Raw genomic sequence first — 17043 nt, 5'->3', positions numbered from 1 at the left:
AAGAATAAATACCCCTCCATTTTATCACTTCCATCATGCCACAGTACCAAAAGAATAGATTCCTTCATTTTATCCCTTCCATCATGCCAAAGTATCAAAACCATAAAATTATGAGCTGGATTACTACCAAAGTTAATTTGACATTTATTGATTAAAAATAATGTTGTTTTAATTTCGTTCATAATACATTGTCCAATGTGATAATAATTCCTTTTGTTATTTTTAAACATTTTATTTTCATTTGTAGAATCTAAGATAGCTGCTATCAAAAAATGTAATGGAATTCCTTCTCAATATTTTTCTAAATTTTGTTTCCATTTGACAAATATTTTCATAAAATGCTACTAAATTACGTACAACTTCATTAGAAGTCGGATAATAAGTTCTAGAGAGGCAAATTGTTTCCTCATAGCACCTCTCAAAATTGGGGTGTAATAAATAAAAGTTGGGGTGCTGATAGCATCTCTCAATATTTTAATTAGTTGTGGATGGGGTTAGAAGTTTTGGAATGAGCTGATTTTCAGGAGAATGAACTCCTCGCTAAAAATCAGCCCATTCCAACACTTCTAACCCATGCAGGACAAACCACGTATGGCTAAACATAGGGTAAAATGGAGTTATATGGACCAAAGGACCAACTATCTCTATAGACCATATGTCAACGAGGTGCCCAAATACACTATCAGGTGCTACATGCATGTAGAGCATAAAATTTTATTTACCCTAAAAACAAACATAATTTAAAAAAAAGATTTTTTTTTATCGTTGGATTTTGCAGACACCCTATTTTAAATCTGCCTAATCTGACAATTTGTCATTCGGATGATTTAGATTCCAAATGATGTGTGCAAAATACATTCACAAATGTCGAAAGCTTGTGAAAGACCATCTTCCGATTTCTCCTTCATTTTCTACCCCATCCTTGACCTCTCAATTATCTTTGAATTCATTATCTCTTTCTTTATCGCTTTCGACATAAAGATTATACGCGTAAAGGATCTCTGTCACTCTACACTCGATTTAGCAAAGTATATACGTTTAGGATCGCTGCACATTTCGATAATCTAGGGTCCTTGCAATGCTAAGAAGTCGTGACTTAGAAATAATCACATGGGATTGAATGAAGCCTTTTGTTGAAATTCAGATAAATTGATAAAATAACCAAAATACCCCTGACATTCAACTAGCAATTAGAAACCTTATCCCGTTAGAAAAATGAGATCTCTAGATAAACTAAGTCTTTCGCCAATATTCATGCAAATCAATAAAATCAAGAGACCCTCGACACTTAGGAAAATGAAAATGACGAATTTTCACATAAAATGACGAACTTTCACATGAATCGACGAATCCTCGCATAAAATGACAATTTTCATTGATCGCTTTCAACAATAGCTTTGAGGGACATTTAGTAAACTTTTTTTTCTTTCTAAATGGTCTCTGGACATCATCTCCCACATTTCTCACGATTGAATGATCTAACCGTCCAAATTCATCGTTTTCATCAAAAAATTTGAGTTTTGACCTATCAATTGAGTTTCAGAGACTTCATTCAGTCGGAAACTAATTAAGAAAGAAGAAAAAACCATTTTCAAGGATTTGTTCTCAAATATTTCGATGATGTATGTAAAAAACTAGAGTTTTTATACTTTTTTTTCTCAGTTTTTAGATGAAAATCAATCAAGAATGTTTCTTTTAAGTTGAAATCATCCAAACAAGTTGTTATCTCAAGTTTTTACTCGATCAGTTCATCTCTTTTAGTAAAACAAAAAAACTCAAAAATTAAAAATGGATGGGTTTACCAATGTTGAGTTCACCAATTTCTATTTAAAAATTGGTGAACTCGACAATAAATAAAAATTGTCAAGTTCGATAGTCAATAAAAACTGGTGAACTCGACAGTAAATTGTGGTGAGTTTAACAGTAAAAATTGTGAACTCGACACTAAATAAAAAAAGTGTCGAGTTTGACAGTTATAAAAGGTGGTGAACTTGACAGTAAATAAAAAATCCATGAGTTCGCAGTAACAAGGGACCATTAAGAAAGAAAAAATTTACTAAATGTCTTATCCAGCTACTATGCAAAACTTAGGGACTATTTAGAAAGAAACCCATCCACTAGGGTCCTTTAAGTAATTTTCCCTTGAAATAAATTGAATCTTAAGATTAAGGTTGATTTGAAGTAAAATAATAACAATAATATAACAATTTTTACATACAAATCACAAATATAATTAAACAATTATTTCAAAATTAAGGGTGGGGACTGCATCTAAATAAGATGAGTACATCCAAACTTGGTTCTCACCTACTCATTTATTAATCACTTGCACAAGTCTATCCAAAATAAAAAATTATAATAAGAATTTGAATATTATAGCAAATATAAAAAAATTTAAAATATAAAAATAAAATATTCATCCATCATATTATGTATCTACTTATTCCATTTCATATCTAACTTCTTTTTCAACAAGCTCATAGTGTGTCATCTTATCAGCTCTTAATCATTTCCTTAGAAAAATACAATACTCCATAGTAGATTGATGCATCCGGCTTTGATAGTCATGTCTCGCACATACATACCTCTACTAAAAGCTAATTCAGATGCAGTCTTAGACAATGGAGCCAGCAGTAAATCATGGGTCATGAAAAAAAAGAATTGATACCTCCATTTTTATTCCTTCTATCATGCCAAAGTATTAAAAGAATAGATACCCTCCATTTTATCCCTTTCATCATGCCAAACTATCAAAACCTTAAAATTATGACCTGGATTACCACCAAAGTTAATTTGATATTTATTAATTAAGAAGTTCAAATAATGTTGTTTTAATTTCATTTAGTAACTTGACCCACGTACCAAGGATCTCAAACACAAACTGACCCGAATCCGATTCGGTGTCAATTTTGATTTCTAGACCTAAATTAAGTGGCGACTCCCAAATTGATCTCCCCGAGGGATCCTCTCTCGAGATTTCCACAGTGCCTTCACATACACCCCCCTATGCACTCATCACAGGACCGTAGATCATTTGCCTCATGATATGCATAATTATAAATCTTTTATTGTGTATCCCGAGGAAATTATCTACAATTCTGTGATGGTGGCGTAGAGAGGTGTATGTTAAAGGTGGGCGTCAGATTATCACGGAGAATATTTGAGAACTACACATGTGGTTTAAATTAGAGGCGCACATTGGATCGGGCCAAATCGAGAACTAAACTTAATCGAACCAATATAGTTAGGGTTGATTTGATTCGATTTTAAGGAGAATTAGTTCGATTTTGGATTGACATTTTGAAAAATCAAGTGATTTGGTTCGATTCTCGATTCAAGGGTGTCTTAGAACTGAACCAAATCAAGAACCGAACCAAATTTTATTATATTAAATATTATATGTAAAATATTTATATTACAATATTTAACATTTAAATTCAACAAACCTCGGTTCTCTTCGTTCCCATCGCAGGAACCTTTCAATATTTTAGAATGAAACCTTAACCGTCATCGTAACCCCTCACCAAATAATCGATTCATGGTCGTCATCGGAAAAGGTACTCTCTCTTTCTCTCTCTCTCTCTCTTTCTCTTTCCCTTCTCAGGAATAAGGTTGAGAAATTTCTCCTATTGATTCTCAATCTTCCAATTCTTAAAATTATAGTTTTACTATCTTTAAAAAAAAAAAAAAAATTAGTAGAATGGATCTTTATATGAATGCTTTCTCAATGCTTTCAAATTTTCCACCTCAAATTTCATGTATTTGTGTTAAAAAAAATTTAATTTTTATTTATTTTTATTATAGTACTACCACCTATTTGACAATGGTTTCAGATTTATATGAATGTTTTCTCAATGATTTTAAATTTTTCACCTCAAATTTCATGTATTTGTGTTAGAATTTTTATTTAACCTTAAACCTTAACCTTTAAAGAGAAATTCTAACCCTAGTTAAATTATAATTGTTCATTTTACCCCTATACAAATAAATTAATTACCTATTACGAAAGAATCCTGTTAAATTGAGATTCTTCTCTAATTACATAGAATTCTATTCAAACTTTGTCACATGCTCATCTCGGGATACGTGTTGATGGTGCAAATGAATAATCCAGTTGGGAGATAATTTTATACATCCACAATGTGCACCCCGTATTTAATTTGGATGACATAACCCTTGACCATGGTTTTCTTTTATAAACCACTACTGAATGACATAAAAGCCATCACCTTCTAGAAAAACATAATCTTTGATTTTTCTCTCAAAATCTATCATCCTAAAGCTCTTTAACCTCTATGATAAAATATATAAATTTTTTTTATTCTACTCAACCTTTTCAATTCCCCCTTAGCCTGCTATAGAAAAATAAATTTAAAAATGTCTGATTTGACGTAAATAAAGGATTGAATCTAGATGATTGCTTATGAGAAATTTTTTTTAAGGGGTTTTAGATACAATTTGAATATGAGGGAATTCAGATCATTTTATTTTAGTTATCATATTATATGGTTCCATATAGCAAGACTTGTAACATTGATTCAATCTAAGGCCACAAAGTTTCCATTCAGCTCATGCTTTTATGGGACACTAAAATGCACAAAGTAGTGTCCATAATACAGGATGTGGACTCATGGCTAGAATAATCATGGTGGACCTCCATCTCTCTCAAATATGAGCCCAGCCCGAAGCCGGCACTTTGATATTTGATTAAAAGAAAGTTTTAATTTTAAAAGGAACTAAATAAATTTTGAATATGAAATAGATCTAAAACAATCTCAAAAAACTTTAAAAGTATAAATAATTTAAAATCTTTACTGATTACTATTATAATGATTCCAAAATTTGGAAAACAAAAAAGGCTCTCACATTTAAATTTAGAGAGCTACTATTGTCACACCAAATTTTACTAATGCCACATCAAAAAAGGCTCTCACATTGAAGAACAAAATGACCATTACAATATAAAATTACAAAAAGACCCTTACAACAATATAATATACAATTAGATTATCTATTTGAAAAATTTTAAAATAATTCTTAAAACCAATTACAGAAAATTTATCAACAAAACCTAACTTTGGTGATACTTGTGCTGTGCATTTGCACATGCCACCTACTAGTAAATATAAAACTTAACATGAAAAAAAAAAAAAAAAAAAACATGATATTTTATAGAATTTAAAATTTAACAATTTTTATATTATAAAGCACAAATATAATTAAACAATTACTACAAAATTAAGGGTGGGGACTTCATCTAAATAAGATAAGTACATCTAAATTAGGTTGTCATATATATATACTGCGCTAAACAGGCAAAGGAATTAGTGGTAGAGAATGGGGATGAAGATGGGGTCATGGCAGAAAGAATATGATGTCTCTATATTACTACCAAAGTGTCAAAACCAGCAAATTATTATTGCATGCATTATTACCAAAGTTAGTTCGATATTTATTAAAACATTCAAATATTTTTATTTTTATTTCATTTATATTACATTGTCCAACTTAATAATCATTTTAATTGATAATTTCTATTGTAATTTTTAGCCTTTTATTTTAATATGTAGACTCTAAAGTAGTTTCTATCCAAAAATGTAATGGAATTTCTCCCCAATGATTATTTTTTCCATTTGACATTACAAAAACAAAAAAAAGGAGTAAATTCACCGCCAAGGTTGATCAAATTTGACTAAATCTAAGTAAAGTGGGGAACAACTTTCCACAAATCTTACCACTTAGCTAAGTGTCATTTCTTACTTTATTAATTGTTTTTTTTTTTTTACTTAAATAATTTTTTAAAATTCTTGATATCTAGATTTTGAACTACCAATGTAAACTAATTATAAAACTAAATAAATAAATAAATAACTATCAATGTAAAGTATTGCATTCCTAATTCGTTCTAAACAAGTTTGTACAATTAAATTAATTATGTGACAACAATATATGTGGAATATTTGTTCATTTATAGAAAATTGTATTATTTAACTAACAAAATTACATAATGTATTATTTGAAGAAACATTATCTAAACTAATTGAAATTATTTTATCTTGTGCTCCCCAACTATGTATTTCATCATTTATTTTAGTTGCCATTACAAAACCTAAATGTGGAAGGCTCCCTAATAAAGAAAAAGAAATAATGTGGTAGTTTGCATAAATACCAAAACCTTAGTTTGGGGTCCATAAATCTGAAGTAAAGTTCTTTTAAATATATTAAATATTCAAAAATTTGTAATTATGTTTAAAAAAAAAAAATTATATATAACATGTAACTCAGAGAGTTCAAAGCCAGACTTCAATTTCCAAATCCATCTGGTATAGTTTCAAGTCAATTGGGTTTTAAAAAAAAGGTTTAAGTAATGAAGTCTAGTCATCTCAACTGCAAGTTTACAATATAGATTTAATTTATGGAGGAAAAGAATCTACCTATCTCTTTGAAATTAGTTTTTGCCTAACATTGCTCAACAATCTTTGAAAGTAGATGAAAACTACTTTAATTAAACACAGAGTTGCACAGTATAGTATTATTTATTACATACATACACACAACTTGGAATAAAGAAAGTGATATTGGTCTAAAGATTACTAAATAAGTTTGCTTGATTTCACCGGGGAAAGACTGTGAAGTAGGTTTGGAAGGAAGTTAGCAAGATAATAATACCTCCAGCAATTGAAGAGATAGCAGACCATGGGCTTCGAAAATAAGTGTGCTTGAGTTTAGCTATGTAGACCATCCTCTTTTTTTGAAGATGCAATTGAATTTCACGTACAACTTTCAAATAGGCAAAAGGATCAGGAATCAATCCTGTTGCCAATTGGTCAACGAGATTAGCCACTTCCTCATCACTGCCAAGGTAATTGCAAATTATGCCCTCAGAGCACAACACTTTCACATCATCAGCATTCTCAATGAGTGAATCTAGGAAACAAATGAAGGCGATGAATGCATGCTTTTTAGGGACACCACAATTCAATTCATAAGCAATTAAATTGAGAAACCTGTCTTTGGTGTAGTGGTTAATTTCTATTTGAGGAAGTAATAGCTCTCCGCTTAGCAAATGAGTTTGGAATTCAACATCACATAAACAAATTGAATTCCTTTTCTTGAATGTCATCCCCATAGCTAGAAGCTCCTTGACCGGAGGGTATGATCGCTTCGATCGCTCACATCGCTCTTGCCTAGACAGGGAATGAAAAATAGGTTTGTAACCGACTAGTTTGGTCCGAAAAAGGTCGAGGATGTGACGGGGACCAGTAGATGGTGATGAACTCATCCCGTAGGTTTTGCTAATTTCTGAGTTGATATAGTTGTGAACCATAAGGTCAGAGCCACTGTCCGAGAGTTGTTTCATCAACTCCTTCAAAATTAGGAACGGAAGTTGGTTCTCAAGCAAGAACAAATCTCTAGATATCAAAGGTATGTCATTTCCTAATGTCATGAACATGTTCCATCCACTACCATACACGACCTGTTGAATGAATTCCAAAATAAAGCAACCATCCAAAAGCATCATGACCGTGAATGCTTCATCGTCAAAATTAGCTATGATGGAATCATTGTAGTACTTCTTAGCCTCACTAGTTAAAGATTCAAGCTTACTGTAGATATCACACATGCTAGACTTACAATCAGTGACAAATCGCCGAGCAGATATGATCTTGAGCTCTTCTATCCTCGCTAACTTAGGTTTGCCATGGTGATAAGGTCCAATTGATACCACTGCAGGATCAAAGCATTCACTGGAAGCTTTGTACTCCCGCATCCATAGTGGTACCCTAGGAATATGAATGTTGTTACGCTCCATTATTTTGTCTATTTCGTATGTGGTGTCCGTTTCTATGCAGAACAACTCGTACTTCAGACATCGTAGCCTGTTGATAGATTCTTTTGTGACCCTGAATTAGGATACAAATGGCATTTGAGGAGACAATTAAAACTAAAAGTTTTTTCTATCACTCTGTTTTTTTTTTTTTTTTTTTTTTTTTTTTTTTAATATAAAAATAACTAAAAAAAGGAAAATTTTGGACACTTGATCGCCACTATCACAAAATCCTTCAAATTCTTTCAAAAATTAGAAAATTAGGAGAACAAGGAATCACCTACTTCATAACTCCAACTACCGAGATTTCTTATAGTATTGCATTTAATATTCCAACAGTCCCACCTAAAGGAGTTATGAAGGCTGCCATGAACATACCTTGTCTCCACTTTGGATCAAGAACATGTCAGAGAGATCAAAAACTGGGAATTCGTATAGGACCTACACTACATGAAAACTAAAAATTCTACAGGAAAATTTGACGGGTCAAGGCCTATGAATTTTGGAAACCAAAACTTGATGGCCTAGGGCCATTGTAACTTGTGATTTTCCCTAGATTTGACAGCTTAGAGCCATCAAATTTCTCTCATTCTTCATTAATTTGACGGTTTTGATTTGACGAAAAGAAAAAAATTCGACAATGGAAATTTTTCCGCCATGGTCCGTCAAATTTTATAAGCTTTTTTCACATTTTGCTGACTGAGTTAATTGGCAATTCGTAGAATTAATTGATGAATGTTTTAATCAATTGTCCAAATTCACAGAAAACATGCAGCTTGTCGTTAATTTAAACTGCAACTTAGAACCATCATTTGTTAACAGAAAATCTCAATTCTTTCTACAGACAGTCTAAGCTACGTATCACCTCTAAAATTTGAAAAAGGGAGTGAAAATTATTTAGAATTTTCAGTGGGGCATAAAATGGGCATGTGAGAAAACACAAATAAAACTAAAAATTGATTTCTTTCAGTTATTTTTTCTATTTCTAAAGAAAATTTAATAGTAGGGGAAAAGAGAAATTCATTCTAGTTGTGATTATATTCTGTGTCAGCCTACAAGGAATGGAGATTTATTGTTCACTGTATAAAACTTTGTATGAGAAGTAACCATTACTCTTAATAAATAAATAAATAAATAAAAATTCAGCATTTAAATGTTAGAATAATTTTGCTATGATTTTATAACCCATTAAAAAGAGATAAAATTTCCCATGTGACAAAAGAGCAGCTTTCCATTGTTTTAACATCTTTCATCTTTGAATTGTGATAATTTGACCACCCCACATGACAAACTCGATCGACTATTTAACGTGACAAGTTCGACAACCATAGACCTGCACTCCTCGGGATACACAATTCCATCTAGATACACTTTTTATGGGAAAGTGCAGATGTGTATCCCAAGGAGCACTGATCTACCCTTAAAGGCTTAGGAGGGAAGAAAACCAAAAAAATAAAATAAAATAATATTATAGAATTATAGAAAAGCTTACGAATCTCCCTGTAGAGGTTCAGTGGTCATTGTGTGCGAGCTTCCTTCCATGCCTGCCTCTCTCTCTCTCTCTCTCTCTCTCTGAATACCACACAAATAAATAAATAAATATAGCAAACGACCAGCCTGACGGTCAACCAAGTTAAAACCCATCGCTATACAGTAATTTTCAAAAAAATAAATAAACTTCGTCTTACAGCAGCTGCCGCTAGTGGCCGTCCCTACATGACAATTCCTTTTTGGCTTTTAGCTACGGTAGTGGCCATCGTAATAAGGAGAATTCTTTTAAAAAAATATATGGGCCATTTTAGACATGCCTTCTCACGCTTTGCTAAATAATGGGGAACCCATGTTTTGAAATTGCTGAAAGCCCCCTGAATCAAAAAATGGGTAATTTTAGAAATGCCACCTCACGCTTTGATAAATAATGGGGATACCCATGTTTTGAAATTGCTGACATGCCCCTCCTTACAAAAAAAAAGAGGGCAATTGTATAAATGCCACCTCACGCTTTGCTAAATAATGGGGATACCCATGTTTTGAAATTGCTGACATGCCCCTCCTTACAAAAAAAAGAGGGTAATTGCGTAAATGCCACCTCACATTTTGCTAAATAGTACAGATACCCATGTTTTGAAATTCCTGACATGCCATCCTTGACATCAGTCTCCTAAGTAGACAAAGGAAAATACCTAAATGCCATCATCTTTAATTCATTGTTTTCCACTTAGAAATTTTTTACTCATTTCCAAGCCTTTTGCACCTTTAGCTAAGGAACTCACCGAGATTTTGAACCTTCAACCTCTGATCGAATACCCACAATTGAAACTAGAAACCATGGAATGCAAGGGTGATTGATGCTTCAAAATCCAAAAGACCAGATTTGCTCAAAAATATGAACAAACCCACAATCGATGGTTCAAAATCAAATTTGTAATCCTACGAGATCTGAAACAACAAAAAAACCACAATTGATGGTTTAAAATCAGGTTAGGAACCACAATCGATGATAATTTTGAGTGATTTTGTAGTAATCTAAGATCTGAAACAACGAAGAATCCTTTGAAACCCTCAAAGTCGGAGAGAGAGAGAGAGAGAGAGAGAGATTGAAATTTGACAAATGAATATACAAGTGTTGACAAGTGGGTTCTTATATACATAAGAGGAAAGATGATGAAAATCAAAGAAACGTTGATATTTTGGAGAGAGAGAGTCTCAAAGATGACGATAGCTCGCGAAGTTGGAGGGATCCAAAAATGACTTTGGCTTATATAATCTGAACTCTGAAGTGGAGAGAGACCAGATCAACAGAAGGAAGCTTAAAAGTGTTCGTGCCCTCGCGTGGATATAAAACAAGTATATAGCGACGATCAAAGACAAGACCCTCGTTATGCAATGCTGCTAAAAATTCATTTTCCCGTAGTATAGAGATATCATTATGTTTTCAATCCAGTGCCTTGCACACTTTGACTTCACTCTTCACTTAAAGACCAATGGCCAAAACTACCCTCTAGTCTACCACATGCAATCATGTGAATCAATATACAATTCTCACTCCAAGGTATGAACTTAAAAAGACAAAATTACCTTTTTTATTTTCCAAGTAAAAAAAAATGATTTTGAATAGGTTAGCCTTATTAACTTCGTAAGATTTCAAATCTTACAAAGGGTCATTGGGCTCAAATAAATTATCACACTGAAAATCTAACACTACATCCTTCTAGATTTCATGGAAAAAACTTAGATTCAAAAAAATATAAAAAATTATGCTTGATCCAATGTGTTGAAAATTGACAACTACCGAACTCCCAAATTTAAAATTAATTACAACTATGAAAATTCACCTTTTGTTGTAAAAAAAAAAAAAAAAAAAAAAAAATCGAAGTTCTTAAATATTTGTCTTGTAGAGAACCTTGTGACATCGGATCAAATTTCAATGCGAAAAATTACGTAAAGAACCTTGGTGGAGGGATTTATTTCTAAGTAGTCCCTAAGTTTTTGGTGATAGCTTGATAGGACATTTCAAACCGAAAGAACTATCTCAATCTATTGTCATCCAAAAACTAAGGAAAAAAAGTGAAAAAACCTAACTTTTCACATGCATCTTCAAAATGTTTAAAAAAAACCTTTGAAAATGACTTCTTCTTTTTTAAATCATTTCCAACATAATAGAGTCTTCGAAATTCGATTGAGATGTCAAAAATCCAATTTTTTTGGATGATTACGATGAGTTCGAACGATTCAATTGTGAGAAATATGGGAGATGAGGTTCAGTGACTATTGAGAAAAGAAAAGTTTGCTAAGTAGACTATTTAGAGCCTGCTCAAAACTTAGGGACTATTTACAAAAACTTAAATTTAGGGACTTCAGCTAATTTTCCTAATTTTTTGATGCCACAAGATGATGAAACTTTTATCCATTGTTGTATTTGTACAACTTATGGAATGAAACGACCTGTCTTAAGCTAAAATTGGTTTAAAGAAAGTATCTAACCATATTATACCTATAAAAATATATTTAAATTAATAAAAATGAGGGATATTATATTAAAAAATATATGGTAAGATTTGCGTTATTCCCTAAAAGCATTAGAGGAGTTTTGAAATCAATTTTGATTAGGCAAAAAAAGAATTTAGTTAACTCATTCAAGCCACTTTTTCTTGAATGAGTGAAGCATTTAAACGAACTTAATTTTTTTTATAAACATATACTGGTTAAATTTGTAGTAAGGAATTTTATTTTTTTTGGTTAATATATGTTTTTCCGTAAAATCTAGAAGATTGTGGTGTTGGATTTTCAATGTGATAATTCATGTGGGCCAATGACCCTTAGTAAGATTTTAGTAAGTTAGTTTGATTCAAAATTATTATTTTTTAACTTGGAAAATAAAGAGAGGGTAATTTTGCCTTTTTAAGTTTATGCCTTGGAGGGAGGATCGTACGTCAATTCTCGTGGTATCGAAGACCAGAGGGTAGTTTTGGCCATTTGGATTTCATGTGAAAAGTGAGGCTTTGGCCATTTCCCATTAACTGCATATAGACCAGAGGGGAAGTTTTGTCTTTTTGAAAAGGATTGTCATTTCAACTGTTGGTCTTTAAGGGCAGACTGAAGTCAAAGTTTGCATGTATTCAGATTGAAAACAGAGGGGATATCTCTATTATGCATTAAGTGTGAAGGTATGTCAAAATTAACTTTTTTTTTTTTTTTTTTTTATTAATAATTTTTTTTGTGAGGTTTCGGAGAATATTTGAGAAATCCCCTGTTGTTTAAAATAGATGACATGCCCCCTTAAACTTTTTTTTTTTTTTTTGAGGTTTTGGAGAATATTTAAGAAATCCTCTGCGGTTTAAAATAGATAACATGCCCCTTAACCTTGGTCATCTTTTATATACTAATGCTAAATGACGTAAAAGCCTTCACTTTTTATTTTTAGGAAAAAAAAAACATAACCCTTGATATAAATAGGGATAGAGTCAGCCCTAAACTTGACCACTTTCCACCTCTTGAAATCATAACTCTTGTTACTTGTTTTGATGGCTAGAACATCATTTTTATGATCCTCAAATATACATGATTTCTCGAATTCCGTAGAAAAATGAAAATATTTGAAAAAGTCTTAATTCTAGCTCATGCTCCAAAACTCACGTGGCAATATTTCAAATAAAACATGCTTACACAAATACTTTTCCAATTAATTAAAATAGGAATTTATAAAAAATTTCTAAATTAAAAAATCATGAATATAAAATTTCTAATTTGGTAATTCATGGAATTTCTAAATTTGAAATTTGAAATTTCCTAAATTGGAAGTTTATGAAAATATGAGAAATTCCCAAGTTGAAAACTTAAAAAAATAAACTTTCCAAAATAGAAATTTTCAAATCTGACGAGTCCCAAATTAGAAATTTGTAAGAATGGTTTTCCAAAATAGAAAATCATGATTTTAGAAAAGTTGACAAATCAATGAACAAGCTGAATCTACAGAATCTCCAAAATTGACAAATTATGATTTCTTTCAAAACTTATTTTTATCACGTGCATTCTTCAAATTTCACATAATGGAATCCTACGATTGATAAGGCTTACGTGGCACCAAAAAATAGTGAATTGATACAATCAAATTTAGGAAAAAAATAAAATCAATTTTAATGCCACGTGCGCACAAATCAGTGAGTCGACTCATTGATGATATTTTATCAAAAAAATCCGATTCTGAATCTCCTATGTACACAAAATCAGTGAGTCAACTCACATGCCCATTTTCTAGAAAAATTCGACTTTAAACCTCCAATGTACACAAAAATCAATGAGTCAACTCACGTGTTTATTTTATTGAAAATGTTTGATTTTAAGTTTCCTATATACACAAAAATCAGTGAGTCAAGTCACGTGCCTATTTTATTGAAAATGTTTGATTTTAAGTTTTCTAGATACACATAAATCAATGAGTCGACTCACGCGCTAATTTTATTGAAAAATTTCGGTTTTAAAATTTTCTATGTGCACAAAAAATCAATGAGTCAACCATTCGCACATAAATGCAATTTTTTTTTTAATCCAAAAAATATAGGATACATAGCAGATGTTAGAAACGTGCTAATGAAGATTGGATGATCATCCACAAAATAAAAACAAGAAAAATAAGAGGAATCATAATAAGAAGATAAACAAAATAAAATCCAACTTACCTTTATTTCCAGATGGGGGGTTGCGATGCGTTCCTTCAGGAATACTCGATTGCTTTTGAAAAAGTTCCAAGTGAAGAGAAGCACAGATTGAATACGCGATACGAATGAACGTGGCTATTGTGATTCTTTCAATTTGATCCGACGAAAATTTGTGAAGGAGAACTTGTGAATCTCGTCTTAGGCTGTTGGACTTATGAGTGAAAGAGGGAGCGAGAGGGTCTCGATTTTCTATTGGGTTATGTGTAGAGGTAATGAAAAGGAAAGTGATACTGATTTCGACTATGGATAGAGAAGAAGAAGAAGGGACTTAGGGTTTGTGGGTTGTTGGATATTAAACAGGGAGAGAGATGGATATAACTGTTGGTTGGGACGATAAAAGAATATGGGCAATAGAACTTGAAGACGTTGGAAGAAGATAAAGAAGGTGGGTGCTTGGTTGGCTTGAAGAAGAGATGAGTGAGATAAGAGTGTGAGTTTGGGTTGCGTTTCTTCAGATGATAGAAGTGGGGTTGAAGGTACTGTAATGAAGACTGCTAATGGAGGACGTTTGGGACTGAAGGTGCTGTAAGGGAGGTGAGGTGGGACGTTGTAGGGCAGAACATGAGAGAGCAAGGCGGGTTGTAATAGGGGCTGCTAGAGGATGTTTAGGGCTGAAGAAGGGTTGGGAAGAAGAAGAAAATGTGAAGGTAGGGGGCTGGTTTTAATGGTGTCAATGGAGATGGCGCTGCTGCAGATTGAAGAGGAGAAGAGAATAACTAATGCGCTAATGGTTGATAAAGGGGAGGAAGTAGATGATTGGCTGTTGTAATGGGGCGTCAAAAGGAGAAGGAAAAAAGATGATTGGGGTTACTGTAATGGTTGAAAAGGGAGGTGAATTCCCTCTTCTTCTACACTTTTTCCTCTTTCTTTTTTCCTGCGTTTCTTATATATCTCCTATTCTTGTTGTTTGTGAGAGAGAAGTTGAGGAGAACAAAAGTTGATCAAGAGAGGGGTTGGATTGTGAGAATAGTTAGGCCGCGTGAGTTCAAGAGAACCGGAGAGAGTAAAGGATGTCTCTTTTATAGAAACATAGGGCCTGTGTGGATTGACTTTTCTAAGTACTTCTGACTTTTGCGGGGAGTCAGAAGCACTTTAAAGGTGTTTGGATAAATAACTCCTAGAAATAACTACTTTACTGTGGAGTCATTTTCGTGCTTTTTCATGGAATACCAATGGTACTACTTCTCTCTAAACTACTCTTGCACGGAGCCACAAAACATTGTCAAAATGACAGGATTGGGACAAGTATGGCCCTCATAAATTTTGAAAATTACAAACCTACCCTAAAAAAGGCAATTGAAATAATATTATATTACTATCCATTGATATGGTGGTAACCTTTTGGTGTAACATTTGGGACAAGTATACCCCTCATAAATTTTGAAAATTACAAGCATACCCTAAAAAATGCAATTGCAGTGATATTATATTACTATCCATTGATGTGGTAGTAGCTTTTTGGTGTAGCATTTGGGACAATTATGCCCTTCATAAAATTTGAAAATTACAAGCATACCCTCAAAAATGCAATTAAATAATATTTTATTATTATCCATTGATGTGGTGGTAGCATTTTAGTGTAGCATTTGAATTTGGATTTCTAGCTCTCCCAATTGCTCACTCAATGATTTATCCATGAACATTTCAACCATAGTTTAAATTTTCTTATTGCAATATTAATGTGAACAATTACACACAAATTTACTATCCATTGATGTGGTGAAAGCTTCTTCATATTTTTAGTGGTTGTATATATTTGCTCACAATATCTTCTATTTGTTTATAATTATTGGGTGTTTATATTAGTTTTTATGAATAAAAACAATAACTTTTATTTCTTTTTATGAATAATTTGTTGAGTTATAATGTTAAAAATAACAACTGATACTTGTAAAGGCAATTTAATCATTTTAACATAATTCAAAATAATTTCCAAACACAAAACTCTATCAAAAGTACTTCTGATAGTACTTTTTAGAACCTGCATCCAAACACACAGCAGTTATCCACCTACTCCAGACAGTACTTCAAAAAGTACTTATGAAAATACTTAGGTGCTAATTGATTCAGCTTCTTAAAACTACTGTCAGCTTCTGTTGTTAGAATCTGCTGTCTGAATCTGCTGTCAGAATCTGAAAAGCTACAAAACTTGTTTGATAGAGCTTTTTAAAACTGTTGTGCTGTTGACTAAAATCTGACTGTGGACTGTTTGATACAGCTTCTAAAATCTGCTGTAGTAGGGTAAAATGATCAGAATGCCCTAAGGTTGATAATGCAACCAGAATGCATAAAAATTACCAGAATACCCCTATACATATATAATTACACTAAATATATATAAATATAATAAAATTATATAAAAAATTAAAAAAATAATTATTTTAATTTTAAAATGTTTATAAATCTATAAAAAATTATAAAAAAAATTTATAATTCTATAGAAATTTCGGCAGCATCTCCTCTTAAAAATAGACATATAAAATTTTCCTAATAAACAAAATACCTGCATAATACACAATCCAACATAATGTATGCAGAATGCATCAAAAATTACTAAAATACCCCTATAAATATATAATTACACTAAATATACAAATCAATGTGTATCAATACAAGATTCAAAGAACAGATTCAAAGCCTTATCCCAAGGGGTTAGAAGAGTTCATACATCATCTATGCCTTATCCTTTGGTGGTTGGAAGAGCTCATCCTTCTATAACAAAACCAGCCTTATTATAAAAGGATTCAACCAAGTTCTCAGTATGGACTTCCATGACGGATTCAGTCCTCTCATGAGTTCTCAAAGGGGTTATATATATATATATATTTTCTGTTTGATTCCTTTGCATGACAAGCTCAACATTGTCAGTACTGGGGAGTCAAACTTGAGGGAACATATTAGAAATACCTCACGATTCAAGATCTGTAATAACAAAACATACATGATATGAAGTGTAAAAGATACTTCAATATATCCAACAACGTTGGACTCTAGAGA

At 32.1% G+C, this 17043-nt stretch overlaps 1 protein-coding gene across 1 annotated transcript; it reads right to left on the bottom strand.

Annotated features, from left to right (window-relative positions):
• Window positions 1-6486: 6486 nt before the first annotated feature.
• On the bottom strand, window positions 6487-9442 carry LOC147384131 (UPF0481 protein At3g47200-like). The gene is made up of 2 exons (XM_086424754.1): window positions 9321-9442; window positions 6487-7904 (listed from the first exon to the last, which is right to left on the bottom strand). The coding sequence occupies exons 1-2, from the start codon at window positions 9368-9370 to the stop codon at window positions 6614-6616; spliced, it is 1341 nt and encodes a 446-aa protein (XP_086280880.1). The 5' UTR covers window positions 9371-9442; the 3' UTR covers window positions 6487-6613.
• Between the last annotated feature and the right edge of the window lie 7601 nt (window positions 9443-17043).

This window comes from Akebia trifoliata, chromosome 15 (assembly GCF_017979445.1).
Source record: "Akebia trifoliata isolate Shusen 1 chromosome 15, ASM1797944v1, whole genome shotgun sequence".
Lineage (NCBI taxonomy): Eukaryota > Viridiplantae > Streptophyta > Magnoliopsida > Ranunculales > Lardizabalaceae > Akebia > Akebia trifoliata.
The sequence above is the reverse complement of the archived record's forward strand: the minus strand, read 5'-3'. Positions and strand labels throughout refer to the sequence as shown.